This window comes from Aulonocara sp. 'chitande type north' Nkhata Bay, linkage group LG13 (assembly GCF_057382095.1).
Source record: "Aulonocara sp. 'chitande type north' Nkhata Bay isolate Kocher_YH1m ecotype deep benthic linkage group LG13, A_spYH_male_GT1.1, whole genome shotgun sequence".
NCBI classification, from domain to species: Eukaryota; Metazoa; Chordata; class Actinopteri; order Cichliformes; family Cichlidae; genus Aulonocara; species Aulonocara sp. 'chitande type north' Nkhata Bay.
In genome coordinates, this window is record NC_141356.1 from 20,518,105 (window position 1) to 20,534,443 (window position 16,339).

General features: G+C 39.1%; 1 protein-coding gene across 1 annotated transcript; it reads right to left on the minus strand.

Annotated features, from left to right (window-relative positions):
* Positions 1–596: 596 nt before the first annotated feature.
* On the minus strand, positions 597–12,192 carry LOC147316006 (uncharacterized). The gene is made up of 2 exons (XM_086258078.1): positions 12,119–12,192; positions 597–3,075 (listed from the first exon to the last, which is right to left on the minus strand). The coding sequence occupies exons 1-2, from the start codon at positions 12,190–12,192 to the stop codon at positions 2,256–2,258; spliced, it is 894 nt and encodes a 297-aa protein (XP_086114204.1). The 3' UTR covers positions 597–2,255.
* Positions 12,193–16,339: the final 4,147 nt, after the last annotated feature.

A 16,339-nucleotide genomic window follows, 5' to 3' on the forward strand; every position in this document is an offset into this window, starting at 1 on the left:
ATCAGTCACTTCAAGTCAATGCAAGTATACTACGGTGATCCAACGTAATCTGATTACATTAAACCACCAAATGCCAAATGTGTTGGTTTGACATGATCAAAAATGGGTTATTGTACTTGGTTAAATCACATGGAAAAAGGTGCCATGATTAAATTGTGTTCATCCAAAGACAGATTTTTTTGAGCGTATCTAACAAGAACACAGTCACATGCCAGCGAATGCATCAGGAGCAACATAAGGTTCAATATTTGTCTCATTAGTAGATGTCCTGTTCTGTAATCCACAGCCACCCCAAACAATTTAGCTCATATATTTCTGCACTCGTAGCCAAAAAAGCTTTCATTTTTATATTCAGATTTTGTGCAATCTATGGAAAAGTTTCAAAGAGTTATTTTGAAATAAGTCAAATTTATCTATAAAATAAGGTATTTACAGTGTGGCCCATGCTTTTTCATAAAAACATCCTCGAAGACCAACTTCTTCCACTATACCAGGAGCTTTTTGGTGAGCTGAGAATCCATCTTCACTATATCATAGAAATTATACTGAACTCATGAAATCATAAAAACATAGAAAAATTAGGCTGTAACTGGAACAACAACAACAAAAAGTTGTTTTTAATACTTTCACAAAAAACTCTGCTGATCGCACAAAAAATAATAAAAAGTCAGCTCGAGAAAGCAGAACTGGGAGGGATTCGTAAAAACATGTTTTGCTTACAAATGAACTTCTTTATTTTTTTTTCTAGCAATGGCAGACACGTGAGACTGTGTGTAAGTGAAGTTATTATAAGTCAACATTACACCAAATCGTTTTGAAACAGCTGAATGTTTAGTTGCAATTAGGGACCCTCCACCTTTTCACAACATTCACTGTGCTTGACATTATGACATGCAGAAAATAAAACTGCTGCAGTATATGAAACGGTGTTGCAGCCTCACATTAGATTAAGGAAGTGGACCACAGCTTTCATTGCATTCTCCATTTTTTATCACATACAGTGCTGTGAAAAAGGATTCAGCCCCCTTCCCATTTTTATTTATTTTTGCAAATTTGTCACACGTATTTCAGATCATCAATCAAAATTTTATATTAGTCAAAGGCAACCAGGATAAATACAGCATGCAGTTTTTAATGTATTTATGAGAAAAAGGTTTTCCAAACTTACCTGGCATTATGTGAAAAAGTCATTTTTCTAAGCCTAATAATTAGTTGTGCCACTGGTTACTGCAGCAAGCACCACATTCAAGCATTAGTGATAACTGACAATGAGTCTTTCACATCTCTGTGGAGGAATTTTGGCCCACAGTATTTTTTTTACTTTAGCCACACTGGAGGCTTTACAAGCACAAATCGCCTGTTTAGAGGTTTGCTTGGTAGCTGCATAACCCAAGTGTGCTTGAACTTCAGGGCACGAACTGATGGCTGGACAGTTGTCCTTCAGGATTTTGTGTTAGAGATCAAAATTCATGGTTCAATCAATTACAGCAAGTCGTCTATGTCCTGATCCTGAAGCAGCAAAAAAGCCCCAGACCATCACACTAACACCACCATGTTTGACTCTTGCTTTGATCAGTCGATAGAATATTTTCCCAAGCTTTTGTTTCCTTTCTGGTCAGCAGTGATTTTTCTCCTTGGAACTATGGATGCCATTTCTGCCCAGTCTCTTTCTTACTGTTGAACCATGAACTCTGATTTTAACTGATTGAAGTGAAGCCAACACTTAGATTATGTTATGGGCTCTTTTGTGACCTCCTGTATGAGTCATCAATTAGTAGATTCGGATAGCAGTTTTCCCTCAATAAATAAAAATTGCCATTTTAAAACTGTATTTTCTATTTACTTGTTTGATGATCTGAACCCTGTGCTGAATATGTGAAAAGAGGAAAGAAATCGGGAAGGGGCAAATATTTTTTCACAGCACTGCATAGGAAACAAAAGAGTAAATATTGGTCGGCTGGCTAACACAGGAAGGAAACAGATTGTACTTTCTAACCGTTGCCTTCAGCATAAACATAGAAACAGCAAAACTCTGTGATTGGCCTATTTTAACACACAATTAAACAACTGTGCAAACTCTTGGGCCGCCTGATGTGATTAAAGTTAGTGAACCAAAACTTTTTCCCAGGACAAGAATGCAAAAACAAATGTAAACTCTTTCAAATGCATTCAGTTTCCAAGAAACGTGGACATTTTCACCACTAATTCAAATGACTGAAATCCTGCTTTTAAAAGAGATTAAACTATTTTTTTTATCAGTATACAAAAGTGACATATATGACAGATGTCTCTGGCAATTTCGGCAGGTGGAGTTCAGGGAAAGGCAGCGCACCACTGCTGTCTATGTGTGTCTTTACTGTGTATGCTTTAACCACTGCTCCCCCCTCCAGCACTGATTTGTGGATGATTCCCAGTCTGGCTTGTTCATAATACTCTGCTCCGAGCTCCCTGCCCAGGAAGATGTCTTGGACCTGTGCTGGAGACAGACTTAAATAATCTCTCCTTAAGTCCAGATTTGTGTCTATTTCTGTGTTGTACCTATTTGTGTCTAAGTCAGCATTGTTTTCTCTGTCTGGGTCTCCAGTCTTGGCTCTGTTCAAATCTGGATAGGGATAAAATGGCTTCTGTGGCAGGTTGACCACCGTCAGCCTCTCCAGGTGGTGCACGGCAAAATATCCCTCCGGATTAAAAGGAGGCATCCCACTGGATCCGCAATAGATCAGTGTGAGGTGCCTCACCTCTGAGTTGTTGAGCAGACGTGCTGCATTTGACGGTGACGTGAACCAAACGGTTAAGCGTCTCATCTGGAAAACAGGAGACAAGTGCGACTGCAGGCGGTGCAGTGTGGAGAGCTGGATGTCCTTGCATACGCAATCTGTAAGCGATGAGATGCTGCAGGGTTGTGGGTCCTGGCTGCAGGAGTAGTACAAAAAGCTGTTGTGGGTTACATAAGCCAGGTGCAAGTCAGATCGCTGCAGAGCCACCGAAACACACAGCAGCACACAGAGGAAAGGAGCAGGGGGGCTGAAAGCAGCCATCACTGCTGAAGAAGAGTCTCGAGCATCTTCATCAGTCCTGCATTTAAACACAACATTACATTATTATCAGCAAATCGCACTTATTGTTGCAGTCTTAGTAAATTCTGACCATGATTATCAAGGTGAACAATGAATGAACAATTAGAAAGAAAGGCTACTATTCTCTGAACAGACAGTCGGTCTGTTCAGTTTTTTTTAAATTAGTTTTTTATTGTTTTTTACAGTTCAATTCAATTCAATTTATGTAAATAGCCCTCTTCACAGGATAAAAACCACAAAAGAAAATCAAACATACAGCACAAATCTAATTAAAAGACAATCTAAATAAATGAGTCTTAAGCTGCTTTTTGAAAGAATAAATACAATCAAGGCAACGTAGTGATGGAGGGAGCCACCGCTCTAAAAGATCTATCACCTCCGGGCTTAAAACGTGTTCGTGGGACTACCAGCAGCCTTTGATTAGATGATCTCAGGCTGCGAGAAGGAGCGTGGGGTTCTAAAAGATCAGAAATGTAGGCAGGGGGATCACAATTCAAAGCTTTAAAAGTCAGTACCAAGATTTTAAAATGTATTCTAAAATGCACTGGAAGCCAGTGTAATGAACGTAACACTGGTGTAATGTGCTCTCTTTTTCGTGTCTTAGTTATTATATTTCTATGCACCATAATATAGAAGTTTAAGTATAAATGCTCAGTTTCCAGAGTGGATGATAACATTATGGGAATGATCATATAATAAAATAGTACAGCACTTAAGAAGAAACATCCATTTCAGTGGTAAAAGCTTTAGGGCTGACTGTAAGGCAGACAGGAGTGGGACCAAAATGCAGACTTGAGAAATCGAGAAATAAGCTAAAAGCAGCTTTGTTGCTAAACTCATGGGAACAAAACAACAAACAAAAAACTGAGAAGGCAGGAACGAGGAACTTACAAATTAGGCACTATGGAAGAAATACAAAATGCATGGGACACAACATGAGGAAGATTGCAACAAAGAACACAAGTTTAAATAGACAAGAGAAGAGGAAGGCAGAGGCGAGATGCCTGAAGAAAAAACACACAGCTGAACTAATTCTAGCCAATGAGACAAAGGGAAGCAAAACTGTACCAAGCACACACAAGACAATCAAAACTCAACCAGAAGGAACAGAAGGAACAGAAACACAGACAGGAAGGAAACCAAACACAGAGACAAGACAGACTTCACACGGGCAAGACTGGGCACAAAATGAAACATCACCTAATGAGGAATAAAGGACTACAACAGAACCCAAGTGCGTTTCATCTTGAGATTAGACGGATGGCCGGACATTTTCCAAGTCTTGAGGCAGCAAAACAGCCCCAAGTCATCACACTGCTTTGTTAATTTTAACAAAATGGGATGCACACCATCAAAAAGTTTGTGGATCCAAAAAACTTTTGCCTTGTCAGTCCGTAGAATATTTCACTCTTCGCACAGGGCCATGTAGGTTTAGATCTAATATCCCCCTAATTTAAAAAAAAAAAAAAAAAAACAACTTTAAAACTGCTTTTTATTTTACCTGTGTTATCTTTGTCTAATATTTAAATTTGTTTGATGATCTGAAACATTTAAATGTGACAAACATACAAGACAAATTCAGGAAGGGGGCAAACACTTTTTCACACCACTGTAACTCACAACCCTGGGTCACAACATTGGGACCATGCCAGAAAACAAACAGATAAAGTTGTATTGACTGTGTGAGCTTGAAACAGGGAGACATCAGTCTGAACATATTTTATTAATGACTTTCAATGTTCTTATTTTTTTTCTCTTTTTTGTTTGCAGTTTTAGTTCGTTTTTATAGTTTGATTTATTCAGTCACTGAAAATAACAAATAGCGAACTGAGTTTGTCATTACTAGAGTAATAGATCCTGAACAAGAATTTAAAATAAATAAATAAATAAATAAAGTAAAAACAGTACACACACGCACACACACACACACACAGGAAAGGTTTGAATTCAAAGCTTTCTAGCAGACACGGTTGACAGGCACGGATGTGATTGCACACAATGCCATTCCTAAATCGAATCAAGCAGAAAGTCCTGATGCCAAACGCTAACCCTTTACAGTTTTTCCTGATTGCTTAAGCACATTTTTTGTAACTATTGGCTAATTTTGCAAAACTCTTCACACAAATAAGAAAACCTGTCACCCAATCATCAAAACATTGTAGTTCTCTTGTAAAAGCAAACACAGCTAGATTAACTCTTCACACCTTCGTAAAAATGGTGTTTCCGTATCAAACAGTACACACAAGCCATCATCTACTAAGCACACAATGCGCCAACTGCACACTGATGGTATGAATACAAAACACATCTGGCCTTTGCTTTCTCTGTGCACAAGGTAGGCTATGTCAGTTTGAGCTCATACTTCTGTCATAGATCCATAAGCATAGAGGGATCCAAACTTCAAGTACTGGTGTTTATTCAAACACATCAAAACAAACACAAGTGTTTATTTCCAAGTATAGGATTATTTGCAATCGCCATAATGACTCTATGGGTTACTTGGTCTGCAGTGAACATGCTTCCTCTGCCCCCAGCATCTGGTCATCTAGCAATTCTGTAAAGTAACAATTTCAGTATTTTTACATCAATGGTATTGGTGTGTTTCTCATTGGCATATGGCAGTGCTACAAATCTTTGTGCGAAGTGACTATACTCACCGATTCTCATTTCAAGATGTCCTTATGGTGCTTGCTACAGTGTAGCGGCTCGAGTTAGGCTGGACCCGTTGGCCAGCTACCCTCAGGGTCATTCCACGGTTGATTACATGGTCCACTATTGTAGCTCTGATGTCATCAGCAATTCTATTTCTTACTCTTCCTACCCTTCCTCTCCCCCCTCCTCATCTTCCTCTCCCCCCTCCTCGTCTTCCTCTTGCTCCTCCTTGTCCTTGTCGTCCTCTTCATCCTACTTCTTCACCTCCACGTCCTCTTCCTCGGCCTCCTCTACTTCTCACTCTTTCTGCTCCCTCCATTGTACTCCGCACACACAGCTTACCTGTATTGGTAAATGGTAAATGGCCTGTATTTATATAGCGCTTTACTAGTCCCTAAGGACCCCAAAGCGCTTTACATATCCAGTCATCCACCCATTCACACACACATATTATAGTGCTTAGGCTGATTGCAAAGTGAACTAATTATCTAAAAAAGTTTTCACATGTGAAAGTGTGCCAGACAGTTGGCAAATTAGTGTTAATGATAGCCATACATGTGTATACTTTTGCTAGGAGTGTATTGGAAATTTGGTAATTGAGTGTTGTGCAGTGAATTGTGCCTACAGTTTTGCAAAGTGTGTGTTACAAAATTGCAAACTGAGTGCAAAGCAGTTTTTGTGCTTTTAGTTTTGCAAACTCAGTGAGTGGTTTTGCTATAAGTCTGAATAGTTTTAGAGATTGTGCTACAGGAATCACAGTTAGGGTTTAAGCATTCAGAAAAAACTGTAAGTAAAGGATATCAGTTGGCTGCCTGTTATCATGAAATCTTATATTAATAACGTGACAGCTGGGATACACTTCATTCTATCTTGCCCACATGAACTGGATAAGTGAAAGAAAATAGATGGATGGATACACTGATGAAAGAAGGGTAGTTATTAATTTTGCATGTTATTGTTGTAATAACTTTGTTTTTGTTTTTACTTGCCTTATTCGCCTGCGTCTTGTTTCATGCTGTGTAGTTTAGGTAAAAGACACCTCAGCCCTGTTGTTTACCTTAAATATTTCAATGCCATATAATGACCAAAATGATATGCCAAAAGCTGAACATCGGAGACATATTGATACAGAGATATAGATATGTAGTCATTATCAACTCGAGAAATATCTTGTAAATTTACACAAGAAACTCATGAAAAACGTCATAAAAATGGTAACAGAAAACCTCAAAATAATCACAAAATCCAAAAATAAACAGAAGCATAGAAATCCGAGGACTATGACACACACGATGATATTGCACTGAAAGCTTTTGTTGTAAATATACAGTTGTGGTTACAAGTTTACAAACATGCTTGCCTGTTGGTACAATGTTCTTAGGTGGGCATAAGTGTCATAGTAATTTGGGGCTTTTAAAGCTTTATTAGAATAGTTTTTTTATCGAGGGAGGAGAAATCCAATGATATTTTTGATTTTCTCCAATCCACACAGGGTCAAAAGTATACATAAAGGCTCAAATATATGCATACATTCATTTAAGTCTCTTGATTCGTGTTGCTGATCTACAATGTATTGTAACAAGACAGCATCATGGCCTGTTCTCATTAGCGATTATAATTGACTACAGCTGGTGGTTTCTTGTTGTTAGCATAAAAAGGAGAAATTATTAGAGTAACTGTTGAATTGACCAGTTCCAACTTGTGTAAATCTACAATTACTGTATATTTCCAATTTGTGTGCCTTTTGTCACAATGATAACAGATGTTTGGAGGAGTAAAGGTGAGGCTTTCAAACCTAAGAACACTGTCCCAGCAGTCAAGCATGGTGGTGGTAGCATCATGCTCAGGGGCTATTTTGCTTCCAGCAGTACTGGTACATTGCACAAAGTGGATAGAACAAGAAGGAGGAGGGGGACTACTTCTAAATTCTTCAACTTCACCTCAAATCAGCAGCTAGATGGACATAATCGGGTCTTCCACTAGAAACACATCCAAATTAAATAAAGCAGGCTAATGTTAAGCTTCTAGGATTTCCTTCTCAGCCTTGAGCTCAACCCAATTGAAAATTAGTGGACTATGCTTTAAAGCTAGGCACATGCCAAGAAACCAACCAATTTAACTTAACTCCATCGCAATCTGCTGATTATGTAGAGTAGAGGGAAAGACCCAAGATGCAAATACTGTACACAGGTATGATTGAACAAAAATGAGTCATTTAATTAGGCTGTTGAAAATATCCATAAAATATCCATAAAGCAAAAAATAAAATCCAAAAGGTGAAAAGCAGGCTATTGCCAGAGGCACAATGAACACTGAGCATGGAAACAGGGAGGGCAATCGTGAAAGTGAATACAGCTGTGGAAAACAAGACACACCTGAACTAATCACAGAGGCCAAGAAAATGAGAGAAAAGTAAAATCTAATATAGTTGTGACTTAAACATAATCTATATTTTTTAAAAAGCTCTTTCAGTTCAGGTCCGCTTTCATAAATGACTAAATAAAATGGACTGAGGTCACTCTGTACGTTTAATGCATTAAATATTTACTTACCAACACATGAAGAGAGGCGATATGGACGATATCTACAGATGGTTTGAATTAGGACCCACACACGCACACACTCACACCCACTCATACACATGTATGATGGGTGTGCTCTTTTTGAACCCCAGTTAAGGATATATTGCTTGGCACAGAAAGCCCACATTGAATTTCACATGGACAAACACACTTAGAAAATTACAGCTGTGCTTTGAGATTCCAGAGAAAACACTGTTTTGAAATCGTGGTTTCTATGACCGTCGGTAGATTTTCTGGTTTGGCAATACAATCAGTGCAGAAACATGACTTTCAGCCTCATTTTGAAGTCCGGATGAAGCTGACCGCTACATTCTTTCTTTGGGTTACATTAAACAAAAGACAATCTAACTTCAAATAGTCTTATAGTGTTGTTGTTGTTGTACTTACACTTATTCACCAATGGATGAGATTTACATAAAATCTCAGGGTTCATTGCCGTTTTGTATTTTTCTTTCTTTGTAACATAATATTTTTGGAGACTGCAGAATTGGATACATAAGAAAACTGTGTGACTTTACACACATACACTCAAAATGTGATAAAATGTGATTACAGCTGTGCAATGTGCACTTGGCGTACGTGCATTACTGTAGGTATCTGCAGACAGCCAACTGGGAAAGTTGCTGTTACCAACTGAAATACAGCCTCCACCTAATAAATACAACTTTGAATGTCTGTTTCTTGTCTTTCTGGTAAGCTAACCTTGAAAGCTGCTCCCTGTGGTTTTATATTTACCAGACAGAAATTAGGCTTCTTTTCTCTGCAAGAAAGCAAACATTTCCACCAAGTGCAATGGTTGTCATAAGAGCTGGGATATTGCATTAAATGTCTTAAAGGAACATAAAGCGAGAGAGAAATCCTATTTAATTTTGCATTTACAGAAGAAACTTGTTGGCTCTGTGCTTGCAAATTCTAGAAGTGGAGAGTAATGATTACCAGCTTTTAATAATTATTTATTTTGACATTCAGACAGACATTGGCCTTAAGGGTGAGTGTTTTCCTTTTGTTCAGACTAATTCTGCTTCAGGATTGGAGCAAAGTGGTGCCGACAGGTGGCCACGGCCAACACGGACTAAAGTCTGCCCACCCTACACAGGGTAAAGTGTGTCAAGATATACAGCGAGATTCTGGGCTGCTCCAGATGAAATATGACCAACAATGAAAGAATTAGACATGAGGTTCAAAGTTGGCCTTTCTAACAGTGTTGTTTTCAAAGATTACCTGGGAAAAAGTGTTAGAAATTTAAAATGACCATCTCACAATGTAACCAACCACTAAAAATGTCGAGGGGGGTAATCAACTTGATATGAAAAGTCCAAAGCAAACTCAAAAGGGAATGGAAAATAAATGCTTGGGTTTGAAATAAAAAGGTTTCCCCCAGCAGCTGTTATGACTGAGTCAAAGGGTATATAGCACGACAACAAAGAGAGGAGGGATAGGATCCATGCTTGACAGAGCATGTATTAGCATTTTACAGTCTGCAGCCATCAAAACCAACAACATATAAAGAACAACTATTTACACAAATAAAAATCAAATGAACACAAAATCACCGACACCCATCCTATTCCCAAGGAAAACTAACAAAAACAAAATGTTGACCATTTCCTGTTCCAAAAGGAGAAGGAAAAACAAATACTTGTTCTGCTCATGTTTGTTAAAGCTGTGTCACGCAGAGTGGCTTATAAGGCTGCAAAAATCTCAGTATATCATAAATCTATGAGTCCCAAATGCAGAAACGCTTAGGGAGGCAAAGGTGAACAGAAGACAAGACAAGTGTAGAAAGTCCAGCAAAACACAAAGTCCAAAGGAGTCAGTGTAAAAAAACCAGAACAACTGAAAACCTAAAACTAGAGAAATAAACACAAAATACAAAATGAAATAAACAGGCAGGAAACCACACAGGAAACAGAAATAGATGATTTGACAGATGGGTAACAGAAGACTCGTGGAGTAAATCACAGGCGAGGAGATGAAGGAAGCAAAACTAAAAGCAAAACGCAAGGAGCACTGACTCTCAAAATAACACAGGAAGCGTTATAACTATAAGGGGAAGACACATAGACATGAATGAACTGCATACAAAGAACTAGACATAAGACGGTGAAACGCTAAGAGAAGAAGTGATCTGTATAACAACTGAGACAAAGGAGCAGAACTAAATACACTAGAGAATATAAATATAAAGATTAAACAAACCACGGATCACAAGGAATAAAATAAGCAGTCGAATGACCCAGAACCACAACACAGCCATCGTTACATTAGGATTTATAGCTAGTAACTGCCATTTTTCTACAGGAGCTTTTCATAATTGAAATTGTAAATATCTGATGAGTTGTAGCAACAGTTAAGAAAAGTTATAATCCTAGCAGTTTTTAAAAAAAATCATTTGAGACAAAGTTACATAAAGAAAATTTGTTTCTGAGTCCACATGTTGTACTTCTCCACAGTAGTCACGTCTGAATGTGATGAATGATGAAAAGCTGGTCACTGAAACGTGGACGATGTCACCATCCTGGGTCTTTTGACCCCTTGTTTTGAGTTCATATATACATTGATGTTCATGGTTTATGTTTGAGTTTAAGTTTCTTAGGTTCTCTAAGTTCATTCCTTTATGCCTAGGTTGCCGTTACTATTCATGGTTTATTAGATTCCCCTTGTGTCTTCAGCCCCTGTGTTTAAGACTGTGACAGAAAATCTGGCTGACAGCAGTTTGCTGAGCTCATTTAGTGATAATACATTTAATCACACGTGCTTGGCATATCTTACTGAGGAATAGTCGGAGCTACCAAATAAATCATCAGAAGACACTACACAGTAGTTTACAAATTGAGCATTTAGTTAGACTTGGTATAGAAAAGTTTAAAGTGCTTGCCAAGTATGGCTTGTTTGGAATCATTGCCAGGAGAAAGCTTCTTTTCTCTTTGCAAAGTTGCATCTCATTAAATTGGAGGACTTAGGAAACAGTGTCCTTTTGACAAGATAGTGATGTTTGGTCATAATGCACAGCACTATGTTCAGTGAAAAACAAACAGAGCACATCAGCGCTATCACCATCAACTCTTTTGTATAGCAAAGTATTCCGGGGTCAAAGGTGAATCCATCTGTAGCAAAGCTAAAGCTTGGCTGAAACTGGGTGATGCAACAAGTCAGTGATCCCACGCACAGCAGAATGGCTTAAAAAGAAAAGGATCACGGTGTTGTACTTGGTGTTTCCCAAGACACAGAGGTTTGTGTAAACCTTTCTTTTCACGTGACTATATTTGGGATGGAACACTGTCTTCCTTTCTCTTCCCCATATTTGAAAAACATGAATCGCTGTCCAGCAAGAGTCTGTTAATGCAGTGATTCACTGATAAAATTCAAACATCAGGCTGTATTCTTTGGGTCGGAGTTTAATTTTAATTTCTGTCCTGTTTAACAGCCTAAGTTTAATCTCTGTGAAATCCGTGTTTGTTCAGCAGTCTCAGAAGAAAGACTTTCAGGGGTTCGCAGTAAAGTGTGAAGAGACACAAAACAGTGAATTAAAGGCACTCTCGATTGATAATCCAGCATCATGAGCATATTTGTTTCACCAAAAAGATTTGTGAGAATATTTCTGTTACATAACGCACACTACCAGGAATGCATAAGCTATGTAATGTAATATGAGAATGCACATAGGGCTCGGCTTTCTGATCCTTACATAGCGTTAACAACAGGACCCAAAAATACACATTTGACAGCTGTTAGTGTACACTAAATCCTCTTCAGCGTTAGTAAGCATAGAGAAAGTTTTTCATGGTTTTCTGCTGTGTAACTTACCCCAAAATGCTGCTGAGGACCAGATATGCGAATGCGTCAGAGTGAGGCTGGAATTGGGAGGGAAAGTCAAACATCCAGCTGACGTCAAGATGTGGGAAGTATCCCACTTAGGAAGCTGTAACTCACATCTGGAAGAGACTGAGTTCAGCCTTAAGTGCAATACAATAAAGTTCTGTCTGCTCTGAATATAAGTGACCCATGAAGAATCCTATTGTTTACTTTTTTATATATACTTTTTTGTCATCACTGCATTAAAGTTTCTGGATTTAAAACATATTTCATTAATAAGCTATATAATGTGACGGCTCCATAAATGGCTTTTTATTTATTTTTGTCTGCCAGTAAATATAACACATAATGGCTGTGAGGAGGGTTTTCTTTGGCTTGACACATGGGGGAAAACGGGTGATTTCCCGTTAAAGACATGGAAGGGATCCAAAGTTTGCTGCTTTCAAGTGCTATCGGAAATCCCAGAATTGGACTTGATCTCGATGGAACAACCTAAAATTTAATGTCTTGAAGTTCAAGAGAGAAAAGCTACACTCAAGTTATTTTCAGTGAATTTCTTCATTTTTTTAAGTTATTTTATACTTCTGATTTTTGAAAAATGTCTTTAGAAGAAAAATGCTTTTTTTTTTTTGTCTGCCACTAAGAATTGCATCTTGACTGATGATGGTGATGATCTGTAAACAGACAGCATTTGGAAAAGCATACTGATTTGCTAGCTTTTTCTCTACTTAATTTAAGTTTGCAGCATCTTTACATTGTGCTTTTTCAAATTTGATGAGGGAGGCAAATACGACTTACAGTTTTTTCTGAATGCTTAAACCCTAACTGTGATTCCTGTAGCACAATCTCTAAAACTATTCAGACTTATAGCAAAACCACTCACTGAGTTTGCAAAACTAAAAGCACAAAAACTGCTTTGCACTCAGTTTGCAATTTTGTAACACACACTTTGCAAAACTGCAGGCACAATTCACTGCACAACACTCAATTACCAAATTTCCAACACACTCCTAGCAAAAGTATACACATGTATGGCTATCATTAACACTAATTTGCCAACTGTCTGGCACACTTTCACATGTGAAAACTTCTTTAGATAATTAGTTCACTTTGCAATCAGCCTAAGCACTATAATACAGGTAAGCTGTGTGTGCGGAGTACAATGGAGGGAGCAGAAAGAGTGAGAAGAAGAGGAGGCCGAGGAAGAGGACGTGGAGGTGAAGAAGTAGGATGAAGAGGATGACAAGGACAAGGAGGAGCAAGAGGAAGACGAGGAGGGGGGAGAGGAAGATGAGGAGGGGGGAGAGGAAGGGTAGGAAGAGTAAGAAATAGAATTGCTGATGACATCAGAGCTACAATAGTGGGCCATGTAATCAACCGTGGAATGACCCTGAGGGTAGCTGGCCAACGGGTCCAGCCTAACTCGAGCCGCTACACTGTAGCAAGCACCATAAGGACATCTTGAAATGAGAATCGGTTAGTACAGTCACTTCGCACAAAGATTTGTAGCACTGCCATATGCCAATGAGAAACACACCAATACCACTGATGTAAAAATACTGAAATTGTTACTTTACAGAATTGCTAGATGACCAGATGCTGGGGGCAGAGGAAGCATGTTCACTGCAGACCAAGTAACCCATATAGTCATTATGGCGATTGCAAATAATCCTATACTTGGAAATAAACACTTGTGTTTGTTTTGATGTACTTGAAGTTTGGATCCCTCTATGCTTATGGATCTATGACAGAAGTATGAGCTCAAACTGACATAGCCTACCTTGTGCACAGAGAAAGCAAAAGCCAGATGTGTTTTGTATTCATACCATCAGTGTGCAGTTGGCGCATTGTGTGCTTAGTAGATGATGGCTTGTGTGTACTGTTTGATACGGAAACACCATTTTTACGAAGGTGTGAAGAGTTAATCTAGCTGTGTTTGCTTTTGCAAGAGAACTACAATGTTTTGATGATTGGGTGACAGGTTTTCTTATTTGTGTGAAGAGTTTTGCAAAATTAGCCAATAGTTACAAAAAATGTGCTTAAGCAATCAGAAAAAACTGTAAGAAAATGTAAGCATTGTGGAAATGTGTTCACTGACTGCATATTGGGTGAACACGACATGAAATGTGTGAATGGTATGGCCACAACAGACCAATGCTGTGCTAATTGTGTTTAGAGTTTTGCAAATGTGACAACTGTTTGGACAAACGCTTGTTAGCGACTGAAAAAAACTGTAAGCATTCAGAAAAAACTGTATTGACATTACAAAAACTGCATAGACTTTTATGTTTCAGTTTTACAGGTATTTGCATGCGAAACATGCAATCCACCATTTTGACACCAGAAATGTCTTGGTTGGTAACTGTATGTCCACATGTACAGTAATGTTCACATTCAAAAGCATTCCAGTAAAAAGCAAACAAGTTTTTGTTCCTTTACTGTTTACTACAGGAGGTACAGTAGAAACACGGTATGGTAGGACAGAGAAAGTTCTACAGTATTGCTTACAGTGAACAAAATATCCATGAAACACACAAGAGCATTCTGAACAAAAAAACAACAGCAAAAAGCCAAGATAAAAGGGGGGGAGGGGGAGGGGGGCTAAAAAAAGGCAACAAATTTGCATCTAATCCCTGCGATCTTCAGGGTTAGGACACATGTTTTCATCAACATCCCATCTGATGTTATCCAAGTCGATGCACCTGGGATAAAACCGCATGGTATGTCGGATCCACCCTTGGCAATCGTCAACTGTGATGTCCCTGGAGCCAGCATCCATGGCTTCAAGGAGGGACATCTGGTCATGTGGCTGATGGTCATAAACCTTCCACCGCCATGCAGAAAAGAACTCCTCTATGGGGTTGAGGAAAGGTGAATAGGGTGGAAGGAAGAGACTTACCAGTCTTGGGTGGACTTCAAACCATGTTGTTATTGCTTGCGAGTGATGGAAAGCCACATTGTCCCAGGTAATTACAAAGGTCCTCATGTTTTCACCCTCCTGACCCTGCTCTGGAACCAGGCGCTGGTGGAGATCATTGAGAAAGGCAAGCAAGCGCTCTGTATTATAGGGTCCAACCTGACATCTGTGAAGGAGTAATCCTGCATTTGCAATTGCTGCACACATGGTAATGTTTGCCCCTCTCTGTCCTGGCACATCAACTGTGGCCCTTTTTCCAATGACATTTCGTCCACGTCGACGCCTTTTGGCCAGATTGAATCCTGCCTCATCGATGTATATGAATTCATGAGGGGCCTGGTTGGCCTCCAATTCCATAACTCTCTGAAACAAAGTTTCTGTAAGTCATGTTAGTACTGTATACCATACTGTACTGTAACCTAGTATTGTGTAGGTTACCTACTTGCAAAGTGCAAAGCTTATAGAACTGGACATTGGATTGAATATACACTATACCTGGACATATTGTCGTCGTAGCTCCTTGACCCTCTCACTGTTCCTCTCAAAGGGAACAGCGTAGAGCTGCTTCATCCGCACTCTGTGTTTGGACAATGTCCGCGTAATGGTTGTGAGGCTGATTCTATCGATATTGTCAAATATCTCATGGTCCGCCACAATTCTAGGTTGAATTTCACGCAGTTTTATTGCATTATTTGCAGTAACCATTTCTACAATGGCAAGCTCCTGATCATTACTGAGGAGCTTTCCTCTTCCCCCAGAGGGTGGAAGATGTTGCATTCTTTAGAAAGACAAAAAATTCAACATATGCATTACTGTATGACCATATTGACATGTCAAGTGAGAATAGAAACAATCCTTGTAAAATGCAATACTTACCTGTTGGTTTGTTGAAAGATGCGTATAATGGAGGCAACCGTTGACCGCCTCAAATTGGGCTGCACTCTTTCACCAGCCTCTCTTAGTGAAAGACCATGGTTGATTACATGGTCAATGATAGTGGCACGAATTTCATCACTGACTACTGTTCTTGCAGCCCTTGGAATGCCACCACCACGCATTCTTACACCTCTACCTTGCCCTCTCCTTGGGCCTGCTCTTCTCCCTGGGCCCCTTGCTCTTACTCTTCCTCGACCAGACATTACAGTGTTTGTCTTTTTTTTGTTTCCAAAAACATCACTCCTCAAGGTCTTGCCTTATAAACCCCACTGAGTCTAAGCCAGAATGGAAGAAGCTGTGGTTGGCCCAATTTACCCAACATAAATCAGCTGTGTGTCAATTATTCAATTGTTTGTTTA

What these genes read in the sequence shown, in the direction of transcription:
- LOC147316006 (XM_086258078.1), bottom strand. Translation starts at nt 12,192, where the DNA reads ATGTTTGACTTTCCCTCCCAATTCCAGCCTCACTCTGACGCATTCGCA. An exon ending in GTCCTCAGCAGCATTTTGGG is followed by an intron (nt 3,076 to 12,118) that starts GTAAGTTACACA and finishes GTTTAAATGCAG; the next exon opens with GACTGATGAAGATGCTCGAG.